The sequence below is a fragment of the Suricata suricatta genome, chromosome 5 (genome assembly GCF_006229205.1).
Source record: "Suricata suricatta isolate VVHF042 chromosome 5, meerkat_22Aug2017_6uvM2_HiC, whole genome shotgun sequence".
In the NCBI taxonomy this organism is placed as follows: Eukaryota; Metazoa; Chordata; class Mammalia; order Carnivora; family Herpestidae; genus Suricata; species Suricata suricatta.
The window spans coordinates 73,464,499-73,491,301 of record NC_043704.1 but is presented as its reverse complement, the minus strand read 5'-3'; the positions used below and the strand labels follow the sequence as shown (position 1 = coordinate 73,491,301).

General features: G+C 46.1%; 1 protein-coding gene and 1 pseudogene across 2 annotated transcripts in view; both read right to left on the bottom strand.

The window, feature by feature from the left end:
- Positions 1-19,534: 19,534 nt before the first annotated feature.
- On the bottom strand, positions 19,535-20,278 carry LOC115291876 (annotated as a pseudogene).
- Positions 20,279-23,265: 2,987 nt separating this feature from the next.
- TMEM44 (transmembrane protein 44) overlaps positions 23,266-26,803 on the bottom strand; it is a 35,309-nt gene continuing 31,771 nt past the window's right edge. For both annotated transcript variants that reach the window (XM_029939613.1, XM_029939611.1), the window contains one exon: positions 23,266-25,255. In XM_029939613.1, the coding sequence (XP_029795473.1) occupies positions 25,151-25,255 (105 nt within the window). In that variant the 3' untranslated portion in view covers positions 23,266-25,150. The remainder of the gene's footprint in view (positions 25,256-26,803) is intronic.

Here is a 26,803-nt window from a genome sequence, read left to right as displayed (position 1 = left end):
GAAAAGAACAAGTAGGAGATATACATGAATTTATTAAGAATTCATTACAAGGAATTGGTTTATATACTTCTGGGGGCTGACTAGGTAAGCCTGAAATTATAGGGCAGACCTTCAAGAAAGGGAAGCTTGGAACTCTCAAGTGGATTTCTTCCCCAGGGAAGCTTCAGCTCTGCTCTTACGACCTTTGAACTCATTGAACCAACTGATTATCTAGGTTAATGTCCCTTACATAAGTCAACTGATTAAGAACATTAATCATATCTACAAATTACCTGCACACGACATTTAGATTAATGTTTGGCTGAATAACTGGGGACTGTGGTCAAGCAAAGTGGACACGTAAAAAAGACCAACACATCCCTCAAATACCTATCTTGGAACTTTGGAAGTGTCTTATTCCATATATGTGCTTATTTCCTTTTTCTATTTCTTATAAGAAGAAGTGATAGAAAATATGACTATACATATCAAGTTTCTTTAAAAATGTTCACCTCCTGTGCTTATGACAGTCATAAGTCCCTTCTTTGCCTGTAAATAAAGAGGCGCGTGGAACCCAAAGTGGCTGGCTGTCAGTCTCAACTTCCAATTCAATAGAATCATTTTGTTTCCTGGTAGAAGCATTCCTTTTTTGGAACTAAGATTTCTAGACCAGTGGAGCCTAAGAGCACAAGGAAAGAAAGCAGGAATTTTGCTAGAGGATCATTAAGAGTACTCGTGAGTGGAGTGACTCCCATTTCCACCCTTTGATTCCTGAACCCATGAATCCTGTCTATGGGAGAAACAGCTTACATATTGGGTATTGATGTAAAGAATATTCAGCATTCTAGGAGGACACTGCCCCAGCCTCACAAGATATTGTCACCTAGCTGGTTCTATAACTGCATCTTCAAAGGCCATCCCACCATTTTATTAAGTCAGCTGATTCAGAATGATGGGGGAACACGGTAAAACTTGTGAATTCCACAATGTAGGCCCATTGCTACATTTCACTGGCTATAAAGTAATTTCCTTGATCAGAAGTAGTGTTGTATGGAATAATATGATGGTGGATAAGGTATTTTGTAAGTGCACCATTGTGTGCAGAGAAGCTAAATCTAAATCCAGACTAAGTGGCTATTCCAGTAAGAACAAAGTGCCATGATGAAACAAAGTTTCCATGGTGGAAATGGTTCAATGTAATCAATTTGCCACCAGGTAGCTAGTTGATCACCCTAAATGATCTCAGTACTGGTCTCTGCTGCTGGCATTTGGGCACTCAGCAGTGGCTATAGCAGGTCAGTACTGATGAGTAGAAGTCCCTGTTGGTGAGCCCATGGATGACCTCCATCCACTGCCACCATTCCCACTTCGTTCATGAGTGCAGTGGGCAATGATAGGACTGACTGAGGAAATAGGGTGACAGGTCTTCACAAAACAGGGTGTCTCATCCACTTGGTGATTAAATTTTCCCTCTGCTGAGGCTACCCTTTGGTGAACATTCACATGCAACATAAATATCTTCACATCTTTTACCCATTCAGAAAGGTCTATACACTTACCTCTTACCCAGACCTCCTTGTCACTAACTTTCCAATAATGTTCCTTTCAAGTCTCTGACCATCCAGTCAAACCATTAACTACAGCCCATGAATCAACATAGAATCTTGCCCATGTATGAGCATAAGAATTCTGGGTTGAGTGAAAAGTAGTATATCTTGGATCATCAAAACTGAGAGTCATGATTGTCCTTCAATCAATTCATAGACTTGAGGAGTTTGCAGACCTAGAACCTCTTGAATGACGTAGATAGAGTCCAAGTTCCCTTGAGGAAGAACTTTACTAACATTGTTAATCTTTCTTTCAGTCTTCCCCAAAGGGACCATGATCTACTAGCTAAATGCCATAGGTCTTGTGAGTCATACTATTGTGATTATTGCTTTGGCTCAGTTGTCCATTATGGTAACCACACTATCTTGTCTTTGGTGATTAAGTGATATCACTTGGTACCTGCCACTTAGAGATCCCTTTATCCCCTTGAATTAGGGATATAAGTTTGGTGGTTTCAGTTCCTATTGTAACATTTGACCTATAGAGAAGAGTGACCACAAGGAAGCTGTGGCTCCCCTCACAAACTTATTTTCACAATCACAGTAAAAGGAGTGTACTCTTGACCCTGCTGGAGTTGGTGAGCAGGTCTTACATGATAAATTTATTCTAACATGCCAATCTCCCTAAGCTTTTGGATACCTTCTTCTACAATATGCCCAAGCTATTCGAGTGTTTAACTTCATTTTGTGTCGACCACCTTTAGGTCTGTGGTTTAGCCAGTGAACTAAACTGTAGAGGGCTTTTAACTCCTCAGTCCAAAATTCAGAGAATTCTAAATTCAGGATCTAAATCTAAGTTCAGAGAATTTAGAATCTCTGCTGAATGGACCCATATCAAAAAATTCTATTTGATCCAGTATTATATTCCATCCACCATGATGCCTTACTTTTAAGATCTAGTCTACACATATTCTCCAGATTCCTGTATATATAAATTGGAAAAATAAATCATGAATTTTTTTGAGAGTGTCATGTATCTCCTCCTGGGTCACACTTTGTACTTCACTTGGGGCCTTCCTGGATTTGAGACTAGTTATAGACTGAAAACCTAAGAGTGATGGCACAGGTAGAAAATTAATATAGGCCCAACTAGGGCAGAGCCTGTTGGGATGGGTAGGCGGGTATGATGGTTAATTTGATGTGCCAGCTAAACTATGAGGTACACATTATTCAAAATGTCTCTGTGAGGATGCTTTTGGATGAGATTAATGTTTAAATCAATGGACTAAAGCAGACTGGCCTCTCTAATGTGGAAGGACCTTGTCTAATCACTTGAAGGCTTGAATAGAACAAGAAGGTTGACCCTCCCCCAACTAAGAGAGAATTCTACCTGCCTGACTGCCTCCAACCTGGCATACTAGCTCTTTTCCTGCTTTTAGACTCAAAGTGGGTCTTGAGCCTGCCAGCCTTTGAATGGCAACTACACTATTGGCTCTCTGGGTTTTGATCAATTGGAACTAAATCACTGACTCTCCTCAGTCTCCACCTTACAGATCTTGGGACATGCCAGCCTTCAAAATGGTGTGTACCAAGTCCTTAAAATTAATTACATCTGCACAGCTGAGTCTTGAACAACAGGTTTGAACTGTGCAGGTTCAAATATATGTAGTTTTTTCCCAATAAATACATTATGGTACTGTAAATGTATTTTCTCTTCCTCATGAAGAGAAAATTTTTTTCATAACGTTTTCTTTTCTCTGGCTTACTTTATTGTAATACTGTATGTATCACATATAAAATGTGAAATATGTTTTGATCAAACTTTTATGTTACTGATAGGCTTCCATCAACAATAGGCTCTTAGTTAAATTTTGGAGAAATAAAAAGTTATATGTGATTTTCAGCTATGTGAGAGGTTGGTGCCTCTAAGTCCTATATTGTTCAAAGGCCAATTAATATATGTGTGTGTGTACACATTTCTGTTCCTCTCAATACAGAGGAGAAGAATGAGAAAGGCATTAAGGTGAAAGAATAGATAAGTCGTGGCAAATGATCAAATATAGATTTGAAACACAGGGGAAAGAGACAAGAATGAGTCCAAGGTTTTATCTTAGAAACCCAACCAGAGCATAGTGTTCTTTTTTTTTTTTTAGTGTTCTTTTTTTAATAACCTTTAAAAAATTAAAAAAAAAATTTTTTTATTACTTATTTTTGAGAGTGTGAGAGACAGCATGAGCAGGGGAGGGTCACGGAGAGAGGGAGACACAGAATCTGAAGCAGGCTCCAGGCTTTGAGCTGTCAGCACAGAGCCCAACACGGGGCTCAAACCTACGAACCATGAGATCATGACCTGAGCCAAAGTCTGACGCTTAACTGACTGAGCCACCCAGGCATCCCATAGAGTGTGGTGTTTCTAACTGAGATAAGGAAGTCAGGGGAATGAGAACATTAGGAGTAAAAGAGAGTGCATCTGATTTAGCGAGCCCAAGTTTGAGAAGAATGGGGTATATCCAAAGGCAGCTGTACAGTTTCCTAGAGCAAACTAAGTACTATTCTTGGAAAATAGATCTAATCATGAGAAAACTATGGGAGTCATCTCTACAGGAAGTGCTGACATTTTAGAGTGAATAAGACCATGCAGATGATTTCACAGATCCTGTCCAGCTTTGATTCTTCATGATGAGTTTGAATTCTGGAAGTAATAGACTTGGTTCCAAATATTTTTAAAGGTATCTTGATATCGAAGTCTTCCAATAATTACACATTTATATTGTCAAGGAGTGCCTCCGAGACCACTGCTGGAATCCTTTCCACACCATCCCTGTTAGATCCCTACTAACACCTGCAGGGGCAGGAAGCTTACTGCCTCCCAAAGCAGCCCATTTCTCTTTAGTCAAAAGTAGAAAAAGGCAGATTCCTAGGGCTCCTGGGTGTCTCAGTCGGTTAAGTGTCCAACTTTGGCTCAGGTCATGATCTCACAGTTTGTGGGTTTGAGGCCCATTTTGGGTTCTCTGCTGATAGCTCAGAGCCTGGAGCCTGCTTCAGATTTTGTGTCTCCCTCTCTCTCTGCCCCTCTCCCACTCATGCTCTGTTTCTCTCTGTCTCAATAATAAATAAACATATTTTTTTAAATAATAAAATATTTTTTTTATAAAAATGAAAAAGGAAGATTCCTGAGAGAAGTCCACCATGAAAAGGGCTTGAGGGGGAAGCTCTGTCAATAAAATAGAGGAAGCAGTAGGTAGACTAAGGGTAGGTAGAACAAAGGGAGGTCAGTATCAGGGAAGTCAAAGAAGGGGTAGACCAAGAAAGTGCAGGAGAAGGAGAACTTGGGCTCCTAGAGTTGTAGATGAGGAAATCCCTGATGACTGAAGAGAGGATGACTCCAAAGGAGTGGTAGAGACCAAAGTCAGACCTCTCAGGGACTAACACAGGTTTGGTGGGAGGAGTGGAGAATATTGATTGCTTGTTCAAGCGAGGGCTTCTTTAGTGGACTTGTATTGTCCCTCCATCAGCAAAGTGCATTTGAGCCTTCCTTGGTATTTGTAGGCAGAAGGATCCACCTCTATTATGAGTACTTAAGACTATATAATACAATAGAGAAGGTAGGTTTTAAAGAATCCAACTCTAAAGGAGTTGGGATGTGTTCTGCAGGAACCATTTTGTGATGGCTCATATCTATACACAATTAGGCCGGGGTCATCTATTGCATTATAAATCACCCTTGCCACTTAATGTCAGAAAACAACAATAAAAATTTAATATCCTTTGTTTTTGTGGGTCAGGAGTTCAGCCAGGGCAAAGTGTCAACAGCTTAATTCTGTTCTATGATGTCTAGAGCCTCAGCTGAAGACTCACTCAAACACGTAGGAGTTAGCATCATCTGAAGACTCAGCTGAGGATGGAGCATCAACGTCCGGATACAGCTTATTCATGCCCCCAGCAAGTTCATGCTGGGAGTTGATTTGTCCTGACATTGTATCTCTACCATGTTGTTTGAATGTCTTCACAACATGGCCACTGTCTTCCCCAAGTGAGAAATTCAATGGCCCAATACGGAAGCTGCAGTTGTTGTTAATGACCTCGCCTAGGAAGTCATATACCACCAGGTCTGCAATATCCTATTGGTCACATGGATTAGTCCTCTTCGTTGTTCAAGAAGACTTCACAAGGTATAAATACCAAGAGATGAGAATCATCAGGGGCCATCTTGGAGACTGGCTTCTATGCAGGGTATGAGAGAGTACTAGATCATAGAAGTACTGACAATACTAGAGGACAGACAACTGGTGGACACCCACACTGACTGAGGTGGTTCAGTGTCTTGACTATTCCAGCCAAAGCATCTATAGACAGTGTTCTTGGTCTATTGGATTTTTCATCAGCTCAAATAACCCTGCATAGGTAGAGAGTTTATGGTTTCCTAAAAGGAAAGCATTAGCTGAAACCTTCAAAGCAAAGCCACACCAAGCCACGTTCCTGGGCTGGAAAAACTCTTTGCTTACGGTGTGTCTACAGGATGCATAGTTTCTGGATGCACTGTGCGACTTTCAATGATTTTGAGCTGAGTGGGAAGCAGTAGTGAAACAACAGAAGGGCTTCAAAAATGATTCTTTACTGAGCAAAGCTAAAAAGAAATCTATATGACATCATGGATTTGGATGAAAATAGTTTTCTCCCTCTTTGTAAACAGCCATAATGTGCATGTGTGGTGATATGCAATGCTCTGTAGGAGCCAGCAGGACTTTGCACTTTGGCACGCTATGGTTTAATGCCAGGGCACCTGGCGGCTGTTCTGCTGACCCATGGGACAACTGAAAGCCTTACAGTTGTCCTTCTCCTCACCTCCTACACCCCCCTGCCCCCAGTGGGAGCTTCTCTGCCATCTTGCCCTTCTGGATGGAATGATGTGGCTGGGGACAGCCGAGATAGCTCACATCTGAACACCAGGGCAGGGAAAACCAGTGGACAAGAAGTGAAAGGGCTTGGGAAATGTGTGAGAAATACTGAAATACCAAAAGCAAAGCCATAGAACTGTTCTGCTAGAGAAGTGGGGCGTAGAGTGTGTTCTCTCTTCTTCCTGGGACATCGAGGGGGTGGGAGCACCTGAGATAGGTGTGCCCCTGTTCTCAGCGGAGCTCACTGCACCTGAGTCTAGCTGCTGCTTTTTTTAAAAGTATTTTTTGGATATTTATTTATTTTTAAGAGAGAGAGAGCAAAGGAGAGGGAGAGAGGAAGGGAGAGAAAGAGAATCCCAAGCAGGCTCTGAGCTAATCACAGCAAGTCCGATGAGGGGCTTGAACTCATGAACCATAAGATCACTGACCTGAGCTGAAGTATGAGCTGAGCCACCCAGGCACCCCAGTCCTGGTGCTTTTGAACAGCTATGTCTGGTGAAATGGAAGGGATTTTCCTCCAGAGAACAAGGATTTTTGTTTCCTTTACACAGTCTTAGTTATCAAGGTGCTGTGTGACCAAGTCTACCTTCCACTTATAGCTCCTTCCTCTGTGGATGATAATCACCGGCTTCTCTGGTGCTTGGAAACATACTTATTAAGTGCATGTAATAGGGGAATCTTTGGGAACAAGTGTTATTTTAAAAGTAATACTCTGGCTTCCTCCAGCACTGTGTGGCATTAAGACAGGGCCTCTGGCTTGGGGGCTGGACGCCTGGACACCTGTTTGCTCTGCCTTGCTGTGTGCCTGGAAAGCATCACTCTCTGGGGTCTGTCCTTTAAGATAAGGGACTTGACCAGTGACCTCCGTAGAGGGCTGTCTGCTCTAGTCTTTCAGGGCCGAGTGTAAAGCTAGTGTGGTCACATGATGCATTGTAGAATGTGGGCCAGATGGACACCCGAGTTTTCCACCCAGCTCCTCAGGAAAGCTCAGAGATGAACCCAGCCTACTTCTTCGCCTTGACTATACAACAGATCTCCTGGGGGAACTTGTAAAATATACCGTTCTCCTGACTCTCCCAGACAAATTGAATACAAATCTGAGGGGGAAGTCCCTGCTTAGGAGTTTTTAAAAAAGCTCCTTGGGTAATTTGAGGGGCATCTGGGTAGCTCAGTTAGTTAAGCATTGGACTTTGGTTCAGGTCATGATCTCATGGTTCAGGAGTTCAAGCTCCAAATCTGGGTCAGCTTGAGCCCTGCATTGCGAGAGCATAAGCCCCATTTTGGGTGAGCCCCGCTTCTCTCCCTCTCCCTCTCCATCCCTTGTGGGATTCTCTATCTCTCTTTCTCTACCCCTTGCTCACTTGTGCCCTCTCTCTCTCAAAAAGTAAATAGAAATAAAAATTTAAAAATTAAAAGCTCCTCAGGTAATTTGAATGTGCATTCAAGCCTGAAACCACTTAACCCTGCGTGACAATGGCTCTCAGCAGAGAGGCCCAGGTCCTGGCACTGGCGTATTAGTTGGTAACAGAGTGAGGCTGGAGCTCAAAGCTTGTGAACCCCAATCCTTGAAAAGTACTGATGGAATTTTTTAAATGTTTATCTATTTTTGAGAGGGAGGGAGGGAGAGGGAGAGAGAGAGACAGCGAGAGAGAGGAAGAGACAGAGAGAGAAATAGCACAAGCAGGGGAGGGGCAGAGAGAGAAGAGGACAGAGGATTCAAAGCAGGCTCTGTGCTGACAGCAGGGAGCCTGATGTGGGACTTGATCTTGAACCGTGAGATCATGCCCTGAGCTGAAGATGGATGCATAAATGACGGAGACATCCAAGTACCCCGATTGATAGAAAATGTTATCCTCTCCATCTATGGAAAATCTTGGGTTTCCTCAATAAAAATTCTCCCCACTCCTAAAGGTAGCAATGGGGGGACATCTTCACATAGGGAGGACAACTGGATCATACACTGACTCATTTTTGGAGTCACCTTGCCCTTGGTGATCTCACTAATCACAGGAGCTTCAAGCTGGAGAGAGGAGCCCTAATTCCCAACTAAGTGTAGCTGGGCTAAAGTTGAGAGACAACTAGGGCACCTGGGTGGCTCAGTCAGTTAAGCGTCTGACTCTTGGTTTCAGCTCAAGTCATGATCTTGTTGTTTATGGGTTTGAGCCCTGCATCGGGCTCTGTGCTGAGAGCTCAATGCCTAGAACCTGCTTCAGCTTCTATGTCTCCCTCTCTCTCTGCCCAGTTCTTACTCTGTCTCTCTCAAAAATAAATAAACATCAAAAAAAATTAAAAATGGCACATGGGTGGCTCAGTTGGTTGGGCATCTGATTGTGGCTCAGGTCATGATCTCGTGGTTCACAAGTTCAATCCCCGCATCAGGCTCCGTGCTGACAGCTCAGAGCCTGGAGCTTGGTTCAGGTTCTGTGTCTCCCTCTCTCTGTGTCCCTTACCTGCTCACACACTCTCTCTGTCTCAAATAGAAACATTAATAAAAAAATTTTTTTTGTTAGATTAAAAAAGAAATGTGCCCCAAACTATGTTAGCCATGGCTGTAAGCAGGGTAGAGAAAGAAATCACCTACAGTGTTACAACTGGAGTGAAAGACAGGATGGTACCTGGGCGGGGTGGGGAGGGAGGGAAATGGCAGTTGATGCAGGCAGGATTGGGAGAACCATCCAAGCAGGGAATCCTATGACAAATGGAAACTCTAGGGCACATCTGATTAAGTCACAACAGCTACTGCTTATTGAGCATTTGCTACAGGCAGGAGCCGTGCTAAATGCTTTACACACACTATCTCATTTGCTCCTCGTGGTAACTCCATGAGGTAGATATTTTTAGTCCCCTTGTACATATGAAGGAACTGGGATGTGTAAGAGTTACCTTAAGATGGCAACCCAGCGGCCATTCTGCTGTGGGTCAGAGAAGAACTCCGTGCACCGACAACCCCCACCCCCACCTGCAGACCTGGAATGTCCCGCGCCAGTTTGAAAACAGCCAATCATGAAGCTCCAGCTTCCCATCACCCTGACAGAGGAGGCAACCCATCTCATCCCGTCATCCCTAAAATGCCCTTGTGTGGTAATCTGCCCTCCCAAGACCTAACCCGGAAGTCTTTCACCCATAAAATACCTCGCCCCTCCCTACCAGGTGCGACCTCCCTGACTCCCCACTCCCGGAGTCATGGAACCTTGCCGGGGAATTGCAGATCCCAATAAAGGCTTTCTTGGCTCCAGAACTTGGTCTCTTTCTTTCCTCCCATCTCTGCCTCCATCTATTAAATCTTACAGAATGCAGATGGTCACAAAGCTAGTAAATGGCAGGAACAGGATTCAGACACTGGACCGACTCTTCCCAGTCTTTGCCCTTACATAATCCAGCATGAATGGCATTAACTATGGAGTGGCACAATGGGAGAAAAGATAGGATGAAGACAAATCACGAAGCATTTTCTTCATGGATTCTGAGGTGCCTTTATTTAACACAGAGGCCGGGGGGGGGGGGGAATGTGGGGAGAAGGAAGAAGAATGGCATTAGAATTGTGTCACTTCCCGTGGCCATTGGGAGGGTGGAAGAGAGATGGGTTAGAAGGCTATGGCCGTGATCCAAGCTTGGAGTGAGAGACCCACTTCAAGCCCTCAAGCTTTGCTACTCAGGCATATGGTCTGTGGACCAGCCGACTCTGAGTCACCTAGAGCTTGTCAGAAATGCACACTCTGAGCCCTGCCCAGACCTAGTGACTCATAATCTACATTTTAAACTGATACTCAGCCAATTCCAATGCACATTGAAATCTGTCCAACATGGCCATAAAGGACAGAAGCTCTGCCCGAGTGTCTCACTCCTCCTAGAGGTACACATCTTTTGGGGATAGTAGATCCCTTTGAGGATCAGAGGAAAGTTGGTGGCCCTCACCCTTGAAAAAAGAGCAGATGCATACCAACAGTAGTCTACAACTTTAGGGGCATCACAAAGCCCTGAAGAACATGAAGACAACTGCTCATCTGTAGGGATCCCCAAATCTTTTCTTTTTATAATTTTTTGGAGAGACAGAGCACAAGTGGAGAGAAGGTCAGAAAGAGAGGAAGCCACAGAATCTGAAGCAGGCTCCAGGCTCGGAGCTGTCAGCACAGAGCCCAACACAGGGTTCAATGACCTGAGCCAAAGTTGGATGCTTAATTAACCGACTGAGCCACCCAGGTGCCCCAGGATCCCCAAATCTTACTTCATTACCAATTTAGTTGGGGAACAGTGGTGAGGAGTTTATAGTTGAAACAAATTTCAAGTCTGAAGTCACGGACTGTCATCTTGGAGACCTCTTCAGAGCCGGTCCAGGCTTCCCACACAGCAGCCAGGGCAAGACTCTGCACCCCTCCTCCCCACCCACCCCTGCATTGTTCTCCAAATCCCCCGGTGGTCTGAGCAGATACCCTGGAGCAATGAAACAAGGCCCACCCTAGCTTCCTGGAGCTGGATGGGGCCGGCCTGCCTCCTTTCCTTTAGTCCCAGAAAAGCCAAAATTAGCCTCACTTTTGTTCCTTTTCTCAGGAGCCTCTACATTGTATCTCAGGAAAGGATTATTGTGCTCTGGGGACCCTATCTTATCATGGGGTGTGGGGCAGGTGATGAGTGAAAGGAAAACTGGTCTTTGACAAATTGGTTCAATTTGGACAATCACACGACTTTCCAGTAATTGCCCACCACTGCCTCAGTACGGCTATTGTTTCAGCTCCCAAATATTTAGCCAAGTAGGAGGCGGGGAAGGTTGGGGAGCGGTCAGAGGTTTGAGAACAAGAGAATGTGGGGAAAGGACTTACTTTGGTGAGCCTCTGGCATTATGTTGGGAATGGCGACACCCGGAGGCTCTGGTTATCACTAGCTTAGTTCTTTGGAGCTCAGGAAAGGCCACTTAGGGTCACTGCGTGAACACGGAGAAGTAGGAGAGACCCCTTCCCAGGTAAGGGCTCGGGAGGCAGTAGCATTGGAGCTTAGTATGGTTCAGTAATTCTGTCCTTCCTGGCTGGAGAGCCTGCCTTGATGACTTCTCTGGAGCCAGATGAAAATACTCTGCCACCTCTCACAACAAACTCTGCTCAGAAAAACAAAACCATGCACAGTAAGCCAAGGAGCAAATGTGACTTGAGCTGTCAGAGCTAAAGGTTTCACACAGAACTCAAGGCATGACCAGGCAATTGCCCTTGTATGACTTTTCAAAAAATTCCTGTGTCTCCAGGGAGAGCGTTCCCGCTGACCTCACTCCGGCTTGCTCAGCCTGACATCACAGGACATTCGGGACATGAGGCCACAGCAGCACATAAGAATGTGTGTTATCGATGGGGAGCACTTTTCCCCTGTGCTCCTGCGGTCATCTGTCTGATATGCGGGTGGGTGGAGGGGGGCAGAGGGGAAGGGAGTGTCCAGTCACCCGTGACAGAAAAGAGCCATGAGGTCATCGGAACCCATGGCTTTCCTCACTGACCATTGGCAACAATTGTTTCCTGGCTTCCATTCCCAGGAGCTCACCTCCACTCCCACAGGGGGTTTTGATAGTGGGATTCTTGCTTTGGACATACATTTTCTTCCATCTGAAAATATGCTCCAATAGCCAAATAGGAATCTATTAATTGGCAAGAGATTTAAGATTTAACTTTGAGGAGGCTTGGGGGGTTCAGCTGGTTGAGTGACCAACTTCAGCTCAGGTCATGATCTCATGGTTCTTGGGTTCGAGACCTGCATTGCACTCTGTGCTGGCAGCGTGGAGCCTGCTTCAGATCCTTTGTCTCCCTCTCTCTCTCTCTCTCTCTGCCTCTCCCTTGCTCACACACTCTCTCTCAAGAATAAATAAACATTTAAAAAAAAAAAGTAAAAATGAAAGTAAATACTTAAAAAAAAAAGATATAACTTTGAGACCTGCATGTGTTTCCAGCATCTGAGGCTAACCTGATCCTACTTGGGATGCCGCCCTTGCCTCGCACAACTCCCTGCCTGGGCACCACGGTGCGGGCAGCCTTCCATCCACTTTGTCCACACCCTCCTCATGGATCCCCTACCTTCTGCATCTCAATAGGATTTGGGATCCAGGCCCCCTCCACTCCCAGACCCACTGCATCAGCGCTATGTGACAATCTATATGATAAGCAGACCATCCGGAGGATTCTGCTGTGCACGGGGCGTGGTAATCATCGAGTCAGCTGATCTCAAAGGACCGATTTAGCTCCAATATTTTAGGATCAAAATGTTCTGGGGGATGACAGCCTCCGGGAAGTAAGCGCACAGCCATTTGTACAGGTGAGTGTTAATAACCATTATGTGTCAGTCTTTTTATTTCAGTGATTCTCTGCCTTGGCTGCATGTTAAAACCATGTGTGGGGTTTGTAAAAATTTCATGTGACATGATTTCTAAGCAGAGACTAGGTGTGTAGGGGTTTGCCCTCCTCTGTAAGAAGCAAAAAAGTGCCTGAGGATCCCCAGCCGTGGCTCCACTGCAAGGGCACGTGTTAGCACGGGGTGATCTCTCGGGGAACCTTCCTCATGAGGGTCAATCACTTGGCACCACAGAGACCAGACAGCCTTCTGAACAAAATGGGGTGTGGGGCCCCAGAACTCGCCCTGGCAACTTCCTTAAAAGAGTAGCCTCACTGGGGAAAGGGATATACTCTGGGCTCCAGGATGGTAACAGAATAGCTGCGGGCGCAGGGTGGGTCTCTGTGGGGAAGACGGTGAGAGAGTGGAGAGTCTGGTTTCGCCAGCTGAGGGGCTGGGACCAGCCTGACTCAGCATTGCTTGGCTGGCGGTCTCCCAGGAGGAGGCCGTGTAGGTGAACTGCTATTTTAGGAGGCCAAGTCAGGGTACCCTTGGCCATTATTAGCAAAGGGGGGAGGCTGCTGTCCGTTCTTCCAAAGGCCACAGCTGGGCCAGAAAGGCAGTGGGCAGCAGGGGCCTGAGCACCAGCTGTGAACAGAAGGGATCAGAGTCCAGCAGTGACACCATGAGGCAGCGAGAGGTCACAGCAAGAGTCACGGTAACTGCTAACCTTTCTTGGTTGTTTGCCCAGCCAGCATTGATCCCAGTGCCTTACATAATAACATTCAGTATCAGTTCCAGGAGGGAGCCAGGGCCACTCCTAGTGCACTGAGAAGGAAACTGAGGCACAGAGATTACACAGAGAGCAGCTGCCAGGCTGTGAACCAGAGAATCTGGCTCCAGAGCCCATGCCCATACCCACAGATGGGCCCAGCTGCCTCCACGGCCACAGTCATCATTTACTGAGTATTCACTGGGTGCTGTATGTTCTCTGTGCTCCCTTGGCGTTCACTGCTATCTTATCAAGTAAGGACTGTTTTTATTCCCATTTCACAGATGGGGAAGGTGAGGCACAGGGAAGATAAGTAGTGGACCGTTCATCACCCAGCCTCTCTCCTCTAGGAGTGGAGGCTGGAAGAACGCACCCTAACCCCATCACAGCGCCTTCACTTATTGGACTATCTAAGGCCTTTAGGGTTCTCAGCGAACTGAAGCAAGAGGTGGGGGTCTTTACAAGGGGATGCTGAGCTTCCCGCAGTAAAACATGTGCTGTCTTTAGTGAGAGACAAGAGAAACAAAGTGGGTGTGACAATATTTCTACCTCGGATTTGTGAGAGCAAACCACACCGATGTCAGGGGGTCCTGTCCCAGATACACTGACTCAGAATATATGAAAGGTGGAGCCAGGAAACCTGAATTAAAACAACAAAAAACAAACCACGGGTGGTTCTAGTGCACAGCCAGGGTTGCAAATCACTGCCTTTATGTCACAGTGATGTTGTACAGCCCCCAGGGAGCAGGCGGTGTGATTCCAGGAACTGTTGGTCGCTTTCACATCCTCTTGCTTAGGAAGAAGCTGCCTGAGGCGCCTGGGTGGCTCAGTCAGTTAAGCATCAGGAGACGGAGCCCGAGCCCTGCACTGAGGGTGGAGCTTGCTTAGAACTCCCTCTCTCCAGGGGCGCCGGGCTGGCTCAGCCAGTTAAGTGGCCAACTTCAGCTGAGGTCATGATCTCCCGGTTCTGGTTCGCGAGCTGGAGCCCCACATGACATCAGGCTCCTTGCTGACAGCTCAGAGCCTGGAGCCTGCTTCAGATTCTGTCTCCCTCTCTCTCTCTCTGCCCCTCCCCCCACCAGTGTGCTCGCTCTTTCTCTCTCAAAAATAGGTAAAAATTTTAAAAAGAAAATATTCTTCCTCTGCCTACCTCTTAAAAAAAAAAAAAAGAGGAAGCAGCCAGTAGAAGCTACCAGAAGGAAGGTGCTGGTGAAGGACTAGGCAGAGATGCAAGGGCCATGGGGCTTAAGATTGACCCACGCGCTCGTTTATGCTCACCCCTCGTCTTCGCTGTGTAGGAAGTCATTATCTGTTCTTCAAAGACATGCTTAAACATCTTATTCTTGGTGAAAACTTCCCCTGTCTGGCCTCCACTCCTCCAGCCTTGCCCCCTGCCAAATGACTGCCCCCTGTAAGCCCACAGCACAGGCCTCCCTTAGAGAGGGTCCTCCTCTTCCCTTCTCTGGGTTCTCCAGCACCAGGCAAGGCTCTGCCCACATTCTCAACTGCATGTGATTTGTGCACTCCCCCAGCCCAGCAGGGTGTCTGGGACCCAGAACCTCTCAGAAAGTGCTAGCCTAGTGAACGTAAGGGAAAGGAAGAAGGGGAGAGTAAAGACAGCAGACAAAATGAGCCAAAGGGGACACCCTGGAGGGAGGATGGCTAGTGAAATCTGATTTCGTGCTGATTCCTTGAGCACATGGGACCTTCGGTCTGACTATTGGGACGGCCACTCCAGGCATTCACCTAGTCATCCCAGAACTGGGAATAAAGTACAGAGGGAGGAGAAAATGCTTATGATTTCACCAGGAATCATTCCTTATCTTTGTTGATGCTTATAACAATTCTATGAGATAATAATCTCATTTTACAGCTGAGAAAATGAAACGAAGACTCCACAAGCTAATAAACCTGTCTAAGGTCATGTGGTTAGGGAGCAGAGGACAGATGTATCCAAATTCTTTGCTAGATAAAAGTAGCTCATATTCTTAAGTTTGGAAGAGCCGTGGCATACATCATCTGGTCCAACTCTGTGGGCAATGGTGCGTCTCCCCCAAACCCTATTCAAGGGGGTTGATGGAGCTGGCTGGGCTGGAGTAATAGTGTTGGGGAGCTCTGTGCAACCGCAGCAGCTGGAACAGGGCCGCGTGAACGCTCTCCCTTGCCCTAAGTTACTCTCTTTTCTGTAGCAGCTCCATCCTCTCCTCCTGAAGGCCAAAGGGATTGCTTCCATTCCACTCTCCTGGTTCTGCTCTACCACACGAGACACCAAGGTCCACACCTGCAACTAAGGAGGAGGCCCCACTTCCCCTCCCCTGCAGCACAGTGACCCTCACTGCCAGGGTTTGCTTAGCCCCTCACTAGCTCGGGACAGCGTGGGTGAGTCACCACTTGCCTATGTATGCCTATTTCCTGGTTAAGGTCTATCAGAGCAGTCACATCTTTTGCCACTCTTTATTCGCTCAGGAGAAAGTGAGCATCTCAATCCTGCCTCCTCAGAGGTTCAAACAATCTCACAATAGCAAGTGTCCTCAAGGCCTGGAAGATATCCAGGTGAGTTGGACCCCAAAAGGTGAGGGGAAGGAGCTGTAAGACAAACTGCTTCACTCCTATAAGGTAATGATGATGGCCAATATTTTACTGGCCTTTGGAGTTGGAAAGGCCTTTCATGGTTGGTTTTCAGGTTCTGTGGCCCACTGATAAGGCAGGGAAGAGAGAACTTTCTTGTGAACAAGAATAGCAGGAATCAGTCTCACAGCTGGGGAGTGGTGGGACCAGGACTCATTTGCCAGGCCTTCTGGGTCCAAGGTCAATGACTCCACCCTGAGGCCTTCTGGGACCACCCAGGTGCCCATAGCGCCAGGCACGCAGCTGTGTCGCTCAGGCCTGAGTGGCAGCTGCCCTCACTGGGTTTGATGCAGCACTTTGGAGCCTGGCGCTTTACTGTGAACTATCTTATCTCAATAGGAAAAGGCAATTCAGGGGAAGAATTTCCTTGTCGCGGTGCTCCGGACTTTGCATTGTCCAGCTTTCTTAGCCCCGGTTCATCCCCTGGGTCTGACCATTACTCATATCCCTGAAGGCGCCTTATCAGGGCTGTCTAAGATATAGGACCTATTTTTTATTCAGTACCAGACAAACTGGAATCTGTCCATCTTTTGTGTCCGGACATCATCCCACAATTAGCTGGCTCTGAATCCAGCCACACTGAGAAGCTGCTTGAAAAGCAGCCTGCAGTAATCTGACTGGTTCCTTGGCAAAGCCCTCAGGTTTCAGGGTCCTCCACTGGCAAGTGTGACAGAAAGCCGGCTCCTGGTGGAGCGACTGCGAGAGTCTTTGCTCCTGTACCGTCTCCCCAGTTTTTTACTCAGGAAAACTTCAAACCTACAGAAAAGGTGAAAGAATCAGCTAATGAACATACCTACTGTTTACCTCGATTCACGAGTTGTTCGTTTCATCTCATTTACTTTATCTCTTTCTTTCCATATACGTACACACCTGAAAAATATATACTCCTCACCACCCCCCAAGTCACTGAAAAGTTGCTGAGTCATGCTGCTCTCCTAAGCAGTTTGGCATATGTATCCTAAGAATAGGGCATTCTCATTGCAACTACGTGGATGGAACTAGAGGGTATTATGCTAAGCAAAATTAGTCAGAGAAAGACAAATACCATATGACTTCACTCACATGAGGACTTTAAAATACAAAACAGATGAACGTAAGGGAGGGGAAGCAAAAATAACATAAAAACAGGGAGGAGGACAAAACATAAGAGACTCTTACATATGGAGAACAGAGGGTTGCTGGAGGGGTTGTGGGAGGGGATGGGTAAGGGGCATTAAGGAATCCACTCCTGAAATCATTGTTGCACTATATGCTACCTAACTTGGATGTAAATTAAACAATAAATAAATTATTTTTGAAAAGTAGGGCCTTCTCCTATATAATCAGAACACTATTATCACTCTCAAAAAATGAAACAATGTTAGCTAATGTACTGTACGTATTGGAATTTCCTCAGTTGCCCCAATAATGCCACATAGCATCCCACCCTCCCTTTAGACTTCTTTATACCAGTACAGTTCTCCAGTTGTTTTTGTTTGTTTTGTTTTTTTGCCCTTCGTGACATTTTAAAAAATCCAAGGTAGTTGTTTTGCAAAACGTCCCACAATTTGGATTTGTCTGACTGTTTCCTCAAAAGTATAGCTTGCAGTCAAAATACTTGACAAGAATATTTCACAGGTGATGCTGTGTCCTGCTCAGGGTATTGCATCAGGAGGGACGTGATGCCAGACTGTCTCATTTTGGTGATGTGACTGTGATTACTCGGGCAAGGTAACATCCTCCAGATTTTACCACTGTAAAGAAACCCATTTCTGCCTGTAATTAATAATTTACGGGGTGATATTTGAGACCCTGTGAATATTCCCAACAACCTTCCACCTGATGCTTTTAGCACTTACTGAGATCCTTGCCTATCCATTATTATTATGGTGGATCACTTTGTTTTTACCTAATTAAAAACGAATGTGCACTATAAGAAAGGTATAAAATGCTGAAAAGTATAAAGGAAATATAATTTCTACATACACAGGGCACGATACAAGTGCATGCACAATACACAATACAGTTACACAGGAATTTCCCTTTTCCTAATATTTATGCAGATTTTGTTTGGGGTAGCATATATGTATTCACAACTTTCTTTAGTTTATTTTGTCTAATTATATAATAGATATATACTAATCTAAAAAGCCTATAAAGAACCAAAAGGCATTAAAAATGATAAAATTTGGGGCACCTGGTGGGCTCAGTCAGTGAAGCATCCAACTTCGGCTCAGGTCATGATCTCATGGTTTGTGGGTTCAAACCCCACATCGGGCTCTGGAGCCTGGAGCCTGCTTCCCATTCTGTGTTTCCTTCTCTCTCTGCCCCTTTCCTGCTCATGCTCTGCTCTCTATATATAAAAAATAAATTTAAAATATTTTTTGGAAAAATTAAAAAAATAAAAAGGATAAAATTCATCAAACATATCCATGACTAAGTTACTCATACATTTTCTTTTTCACATGCCTCTTTTCTTACATATATGAAGAACTCTAGAAAAGTTCTGTCCTTTTAACTTTCCTGCCCTGCCTTTTAATAAAAACTAGGCTATCATATTTTCCCAGGGGCTCTCTCCTTATTTTTCTTGCTTTGGAAGTAGTTACTATCTGGTCCTCCATTACCTTCATCTGGTCTTGGGGGACATACTTGGCAATAAGCTGGATGGAATGACAGCATCTGCCTGAGCCACAGGGTTTCTCCTGAAACACGGATGTTTATGCTGCAAACTTTATTTTATTTTATTTATTTTTTATAGAGTAGGTGTGTTGTCCTATTTGTTCATGGTCCTTGTAACCTTTTTTTTTTTTTTAATGTTTTTTATTTATTTTTGAGAGACAGAGAGAGACAGTGCGAGCAGGGGAGGGTTGGAGAGAGAGGGAGACACAGAATCTGAAGCAGGCTCCAGGCTCTGAGCTAGCTGTCAGCACAGAGCCCGATGCGGGGCTCAAACCCACAAACCGTGAGATCATGACCTGAGCCTAAGCCAGCCGCTTAACCGACTGAGCCACCCAGGTGCCCCTGCTGCAAACTTTAAAGGAAAGGGAATTCAGGGGGAGATATTTTTTAGTTAGGGGATGTATTTAACTGCTTCCACAGTGAAGAAGCTACTGCTACAAGAATCCACATCATCCCTTTATAATGGAAAGTCTTAGACTGATTGATAAGCTCTTCTGATCTTATTAGTAAACAATGTTCTTAAAATAATTGCCAAAGGAGGGGGCCACTTGTGTGGCTTACTGGGTTAATAGCCTGACTCTTGGTTTTTGGCTCAGGTCATGTCTCACAGTTTGTAAGTTTGAGCCCCAAGTCATGTTTGAGCTTGGGATTCTCTCTCTCCCTCTCTCCCTGTCCCTCTCTCTGTCCCTCCCCTGCTGGCTCACTCTCTCTCTCAAAATAAATAAACTTAAAATATTTTTTTTAACTAAAACAGTTGACCATTTTATTTTCACATTTCAAATACAAATGAAAATTGCTCTCTCTTTTTTTTGTTTGTCCCACTACTCCCTTGCAAAAACTATTCTGTTTGATAGGAAGGGAGAGCCAGTCTTCCTTGTCATGCTGTTAGAAAACACCCAGTGTCACAGCACCATGATCTCCTGGTGAAGCAGAACAAGTAATATAAAGTGGGTATAAAGAGGCTCCCGTCTCTCCTTATCTGTCTGGCCGCGTCATTCCCGGCCGAGTGGGCACCATCATGGGACGGGCGGGAGGTCTCATCATCGGGGGCCCAGGCATCATTGGCATGTGGCCTCCCATAGGCGGCCTCATTCCAGGAGCAGGTCCCACTGGCATCATCCCAGGACGAGGAGGGCCCATCATTGGCATCATGGGCGGGCCCCCCATGTGGGGTGCTGGCATCATACCGGGGCGAGGAGGACCCGCGAGACTAGGGGGAGGTGGAATCATGGCCCCCGCAGGAGGAGGAGCAGAGAATGGAGTAGGAGGAATCTTTCCTTGCTGAAATGCAGCAGTTGTTTTGTCGATCAGGCTGTGGGCTTGCTCTTCCATCCATTTCTGATAGTAGTCTTTCACATTCTCTTTGTGTTTCCTACCACTGCAATGCGTCTTTCTCACAGATGGAGAGTCATGGGTGAGGTATGTGTCGCAGTAGTCACAATAAAACTTGGGCATGTTGCTCTGCAGGCCGTTGGTCACTTCGTCCCCTAAACTTAAAATATTTTTTAAAAATTGCTTAAAAAAATAAAATAGTTGCTAATAGTGGCACACTCTCTTGTGTTCTACTACTTTTGTTATTTGATGTTGTCTTTTGTAAGTTTTATTTGTGTTATTGTTGTTGTTGTTGTTTTTAACCGTGTTAGAACTGGGAATTCATGAGGCACCTGGGTGGCTCAGCTGGTTAAGCACCCAACTCTTGGTTTTGGCTTAGGTCATGATCTCACGGTTTGTGAGGCTGAGCCACTGAGCCCCATTTTCTCTCTCCTTTCTCCCAGCCCCTACCCCTGCTTGCACCCAGGCCTTTATTTCTCTCTCTCTCAAAATCAATAAATAAACATGAAAAGAAAAAAAAAGTGAAACTGGTAGGATGGACGGAAGGAATTGCCACAGGAAGGAAGAAAGGTGGAGGGAAGGGGCAGGGCACTGTTATTTTTCTTCCTAAACTTTTTTTGCTACACCTGATTCTTGTTTTTTTTAAACCGTGTTCTCGCACTATCTTTATTTTTTCTTTTTTAATGCATTTAAAAAGAAAGATGAGAGTGACTTAGTACACCACAAACGATGTCGAGTGGTCTCAACTACGCTAGGTACGGTAGACTGACCTTAGAACTGTCCCTTTAAAACGCAAGCGGGGCGACGCGCACTTCAACATGCTCCCCGGGCTGCTCTCCCGACCACAGCGGGTCGGCCCTCGGGAACCCGCGCGCCGCGCGGCTCCGGGGCTCCGGCGGGCGGTGGGCGTGCAGTGCGCACGCGCCGGGCGCGCATTTCCTCTCCTCCCGGAAGTGCCGGGAGGGTGCTTTGAGTGGAGCGTTGGAAGTTGGCGGCTTGGCTGCTTCTCCGCGGATGAGGTCCGCAAGTAGCAGACAGGATCCAGTTCTGACGGGCTAGCAGCGGTCCTGCACCTCCCTGCGTTGTCCTATGTTGCTTGAAGGGGGTCCAGCGCACCTGAACCCCATTAGTGGCTAAGCCTTGCTGCAGTCACAGCTGCAGACCCTGAGAACCCAGAAAGAAAGAGCCGGGAACTCTGTCGTCAATGCCGGTGGCTGGTGGAAAATATCCAACGGAATGGGGGTGGGGGGTAGGATGAGTTCTCCAAGCAGTGGATTAATTTGAAGTGAATCTGAAGGCACTTCAAGTTAACGCGCTGTTGTAGTGCCCAGCCCCAAAGGAGCGGGCCTGGATGCCCAGTGCCTCGTTTAGCTTTCAGAGTTTGGTAAGGAAAAAGCAGGTCGGATGTTCTCGAAACCATTTGATTTAGCAGTTTCTTGAACTTCTTTCTTGTTTAAGGTCGTCCCTCACTTGATGATGACCTTTGGGATAAGCTGTACAGGATGGGTGAACTTGAAAAGATCTTCGTCAACATTGCGCTATTATCTTGGCTTGTTTCAGGGCAGAGCCTTCTCTGCCAAAGCATCAACCTGAATATGGGGGGGCGGGGCAGGGAACAATGAACAATGTGAAGTGGGAGGGAATAGAACAGTGTCCGCTTAGTTGAAAAATGCGAAGGAGGGTGATCAAGAAGGCACAGAAAAAGAATGGAGAGAGTCTTGGAAATATTTCGAAGTCCTTCTTGAGACACTCCTAAGACATCTCTCCTTTTCTTACACTGTGGAAAGTATCTTCCATATATCCTTCATAAATATGAGAGATGGTTTAGCAAGAGTGAGCCTTGAGCCTGCCAACAATAGAGGCCCTTAGTATCAATAAACTAAAAAGTCACCAGAATCCCCATATTTGGAAACAAGGTGTTATAGTTTTAGTGAATATTAAGCAGTCTTCAGGCTCAGTTTTGAGCTTGATGTGGGACTCGATCCCACAACCCTGGGATCATGACCTGAGCCGAAATTAAGGGTCAGGTACCCTGGAATCTGTGAAATTTTTAAATGTCAAATGCTGTGATCTCTTCATGTTATAGCAAAGACAAATTTTAATTGGATAGCAAACATTCAAACACAAGTATATAGTATATAACGAAATATATTTTCCAAGTAAATCTGAAATTTTTCTTAATATTTTAATATCTTTTTGAGAGTTTATAAAGATGTCAATCTGTGGAAAACAAACTCATTGGCATATTCATAAAAGGGAATAAAGGAAAGCAATCTGGCCTAACTTTCATTTTACAAATGAGGAAACTGTGATCCAGAAAGGGAAATGACAAGGATTACACTTAATCAGATTTGGGAGCTAAAGCCCTGCCACGCTCCTTGGCTGAGCGCCTCTCCTTACTCTGTAGGAGCTCATACCCCACTGTAACAAACATGACCTGAGTGTGGCATCAGATGTTACTCAAAGATCTCTTCATCATACTAAAGTACCAGCAGGACCTAAGGAGATAGTGTTTCTTCAGGATCTAGACAGGACTTTTAAGAAAGTCTTAGTAATCAGAACTCTCCCCAAAGGATACAGACCTCTTTGGAATATAAACTGGGGACATTTTTTTTGGAGAGGAAGAGCTTAAGTAAGGGTTCGATAATCAATAGGATTGTCAAAGGGATTCAAACCTCTGAAGTCCCGTCTATCTGTGGATCTGATATTTTGGGTTACTAACTGCCTTGTGTTCTGCATTTCGTATATGTTGATTTGCTTAGTCCTCCCAACAAGCTGTGTAGATAGGTATTATTCTCAGTCTACCTCCGTTCACAAAGGTTAGGTAACATGCTCCAGGCCATGCAGATAATAGGCAGCACAATTGAGACTATATTACACCATCTCTCATATCTGGATGAGTGGGCAGATGATTACAGTTTGTCCCCTGTGTAGGTAACCCATGTCACTGCTTAGTGAGTCTTCAGGGCAAGTAACTCCCATATCTCTCTGTTCTGAGTAACAGTAAGGGAGAGGCGGCAATGGAGGCCCGGGGCAGGGGCGCTCCTACTAGGAGAAAGGCATTTTGCTTGGCACTTCTTCACAGAGGCTCCGAGGTTCCAGAGCTCTGTTTAATAGGCACATTCTTGTTGAACAATGAGACCAAACATTGCGTCCAAAAATTTCAGTTTAATACTTTGCTCTGGGTGAAGAGACTTGGGATTCAGCTTTGAGACAAGATTGGACCCCAACAGTAGGAACTGGTTTGTGAAGGAAGGGACTGTGGGATCTAGGAAGACAGACCACATCTGGGACTCCAGGAGTCTGTGCTGCTCAGTCAGCGAGACTGTTGGACACTCTTGGGTAAATGGCCATTTCTGTCAGGATCCAGCCAGTTTCTGGGGCCCTGGGGAGCACGGGCCCGCCTCCCCTTGAGAGGGGATGTGCTAATGGCAAACTCCAGAGCGGATATCCTATCCCTGTGCTTTATCTTTCTAAAGCTGAGCCCTCCTCCTGCCCTGCTGTTATCACTCAGATGAAGTGTTCTCCATGTTCCTCCTATATCCATGAATACATGTCTGCTTCCTGAAAAGTTGTGGCCATAGGTAGAAAAGCCTCACCAACCAGCTGTGGCCTACCTGAGGCATGTCCGTCACCTTCCTCTTCTGGTATCAGTCAAGGCTCTACCAATTAGCCACAGTTTTAAGTGCCAACTCCCTAGGCTCCTCGGTCTGGCTCCTTGCCAGCCTCTTCCCCTTTTAGCCCCTGTTACACCACCCATTCCAGCCATGTCAGATTCATCCTTCCTTGACTGGATTCCATCCTTCCTTCCTGGTGTCCAGTCCTCGGTAGGATTGCATCAGGAATGTTCTCCCCACACCATCCCCCACTCAAATCTTCCATCTTCTCTCAATGAACCGCTTCTGTGGTTAAGATCACAAAGCAAAACTGGCTTTAGCAAACTCCATTACAAGACCCCCAGGGATCAAAGCAGTGAGATAAAGGGGGATAAATAGGGTGGCTTTAACGTCACTTCTTGCTTAGAGGGCACTCAGAGGACTAGTATCTCCAGAGAGATCTATGGAGCCAATCTGCTTCCCCGAGGCACACAGGCTCCCAGGGACCATCCCGGAGCACAGCTGTGTTTCTCAGAACATCTCCCAGTTCCCCTCATGGCCGGCTTTTGTGGCCATGCTGGGATTCAGACATCTCCGTGCTCTGTGAGATGCCTCCGCTCACTCAATCATAATTTCTTCATTCCAGTGTTCCTCTCACCTGTCCTTCCCCCTTCCCATGGTCACAGTATCAAAATAATCCCAAAATGGGATTGCTGTGCTTGAATTTGACATCTCCCACCATGCCTCCCACCCTCTACATGCTTTCATGTTAGCTCTTGAAGGAGACAGTCCCCCTCACCTGCAAACCCTGCCCGGCACACACCTTGCCAAGTTGGAGCAAGTCCTGGTATCTAAGACAATTTGTTCTGCTTGCCCTTGCCAACATCACTGATCTCACAAACTCCTGGTTGACCAAGAAAACTCAAGTGGGTGACTGGGAGGGCAGGGGCCAGGTCCCATTAATACTGGCGGTCATGTCTCAGATCTCCAGCACGTGGACCCACCCCTCTCGTCTCCTGGGTTAGCCAGGTCTTGCAGAATGAGGCTGTACTGATATCCAAACACATTAGCTATTTGTTAGATTTCCCTGTCAGTTAGCAGATATTGAGAGTATAGTTGAATCTGAAGGGAAAGGGAAGAGCAGGTCCAATGCCCTTCAGATGAAGGTTTCTACTTCAAAGCAAGAGTGGTCTGTGAACTTCTGATCTTCAAAACAAACCGTGCACGCCCAGGTCCCAGAGTCTTAGCGCCATTCTGAGCTGTGATGCAGACCAACCCAGCTCAGTGACAGCTCCTGGTTCTTCACTTTCATGGACAGTGTCTGCAGAAGCTTAAATTCCTGCCATGGGCGTCACTTGCAGGTTGATCCCTGCTCAGTTCCTGACATAGCCTTGACTGAGGGCTCTTAGCCGATGGGCTCGCTCCAGGTGTTACTTATCAGATGTCAAGACCGCTGGGCCCCAGCGAGCACCTATGCACCTGGGATCTGAGCATCTCCACGTTGTCTTTGTTCCCTTCAAGATTCACATCTTCAGGGTCCCACTGTGGAGAAAAGACACAAATGGTACCTTGGTGGAACAGCCTTTTCCCATCTCTTACAATGCCCCACCCCAAACAACAGCTCCAGTCCTGGTTCTCATGACCCAGGCACAGACAAGGAGAACGAGTAAGGGGCAGGTTAGTCAGGCCTGCAATTCTAGGACCTAAAGGGACAAGTATAACTTTGAATCAAGGAATTAATGAACAGTCACCTGAACAGACCAGCCCCACTTCTCTTCCTACCCCACCCCCCCAACTGCTTTCCATCTTTAGTGAGACTGAGTTATGTTCCTTTTATCCTGAGACTTCCCACCTCCCTGCCTAACTCATTCCTGGAATAGACTAGGCAAATTCAACCCATTCTTTATGGCTGAGATAAGTACCTCCTCTTCCAGGAAGCTTTCCCTAACTGCTTTCACCCATTGAGCTCACCCCCTACTGCCCCTACCATTCATTTGCAGCTGAACATGCACAGCCCTGTCTCTGGGCACCACTTTGTCCTTCCAGGTAAATGATGAGCTTCTTAAGAGCAAGGCACCAGCCTGCTGTTGCTACCTGCCCCTCCTCCCCACCTTGCTATTTCCTGTTAACTTGAGGCTCAGCAGGCTTGTCCAAAACAAACAAAGCTTGATTTGAATGGTGGTCACTGCCAGAGAATATTTCATTACTCTGATTCAGACAAGTAAGGGAAAGGTTAGTAGTAAAAGGTTAAGAGAGGCAGGGGCGCCTGGGAGGCTCAAGTCAGTTAAGCGTCCAGCTTCAGCTCAGGTCATGATCTCATGGTTCCTGGGTTCGAGCCCCGTGTCGGGCTCTGTGCTAACAGCTCAGAGCCTGGAGCCTGCTTCGGATTCTGTGTCTCCCTCTCTCTCTGACCCTCCCCTGCTCGCGCTCTCTCTGTCTTTCAAAAATAAATAAAAAACATTAAAAAAAATTTTAAAAAAGGCAGTCACCTAAGCACTGATGGCACTATTTGCAAAGTCCTCCTATTGTTCTCATGTGACAAATGAGAGAACTCCACACATGGCCAAGAGCAGGGAATCCATGGGGGCAAGTGGGGGTTGAACTCAAATCCTCCTGTCACTAACTTGCTTTCTCTTCTTTGGGCCTCAGTTTCTCCAGCGGTAAGCTGGAGTATTGGATCAGTAACTAAATATGATCTCTTTAGTTTCTGAGTTTCTATGACTGAGGATTCTGAATGACAAGGTTACATCTGACAGTATTAAAAGACCCAGGAAATAATATTGGAAAGGATGTGTTAGCCTAGCCCAGACTATCTATTTGGACAAGAAAACATAGCCAGTCGTGGACATGCACTCCAAGAAAAACACTCCACCGGCTGCTCAAACTTAAGCTGAATAAAATAGCCCAGTTATTAGAGGTCCCGGATAAGGTCTGCAAAGCTCCCTGAACTACTCAGTGGGCATCACTGAGAAATGCCCCGCCATGCTAGTTAGAAAATTCAAAATGTGGGGGCCTGTGTGGCTCAGTCGGTTAACTGTCCTACTTCGGCTCAGGTCATGATCTCACAGTTCGTGGGTTCGAGCCCTGCAT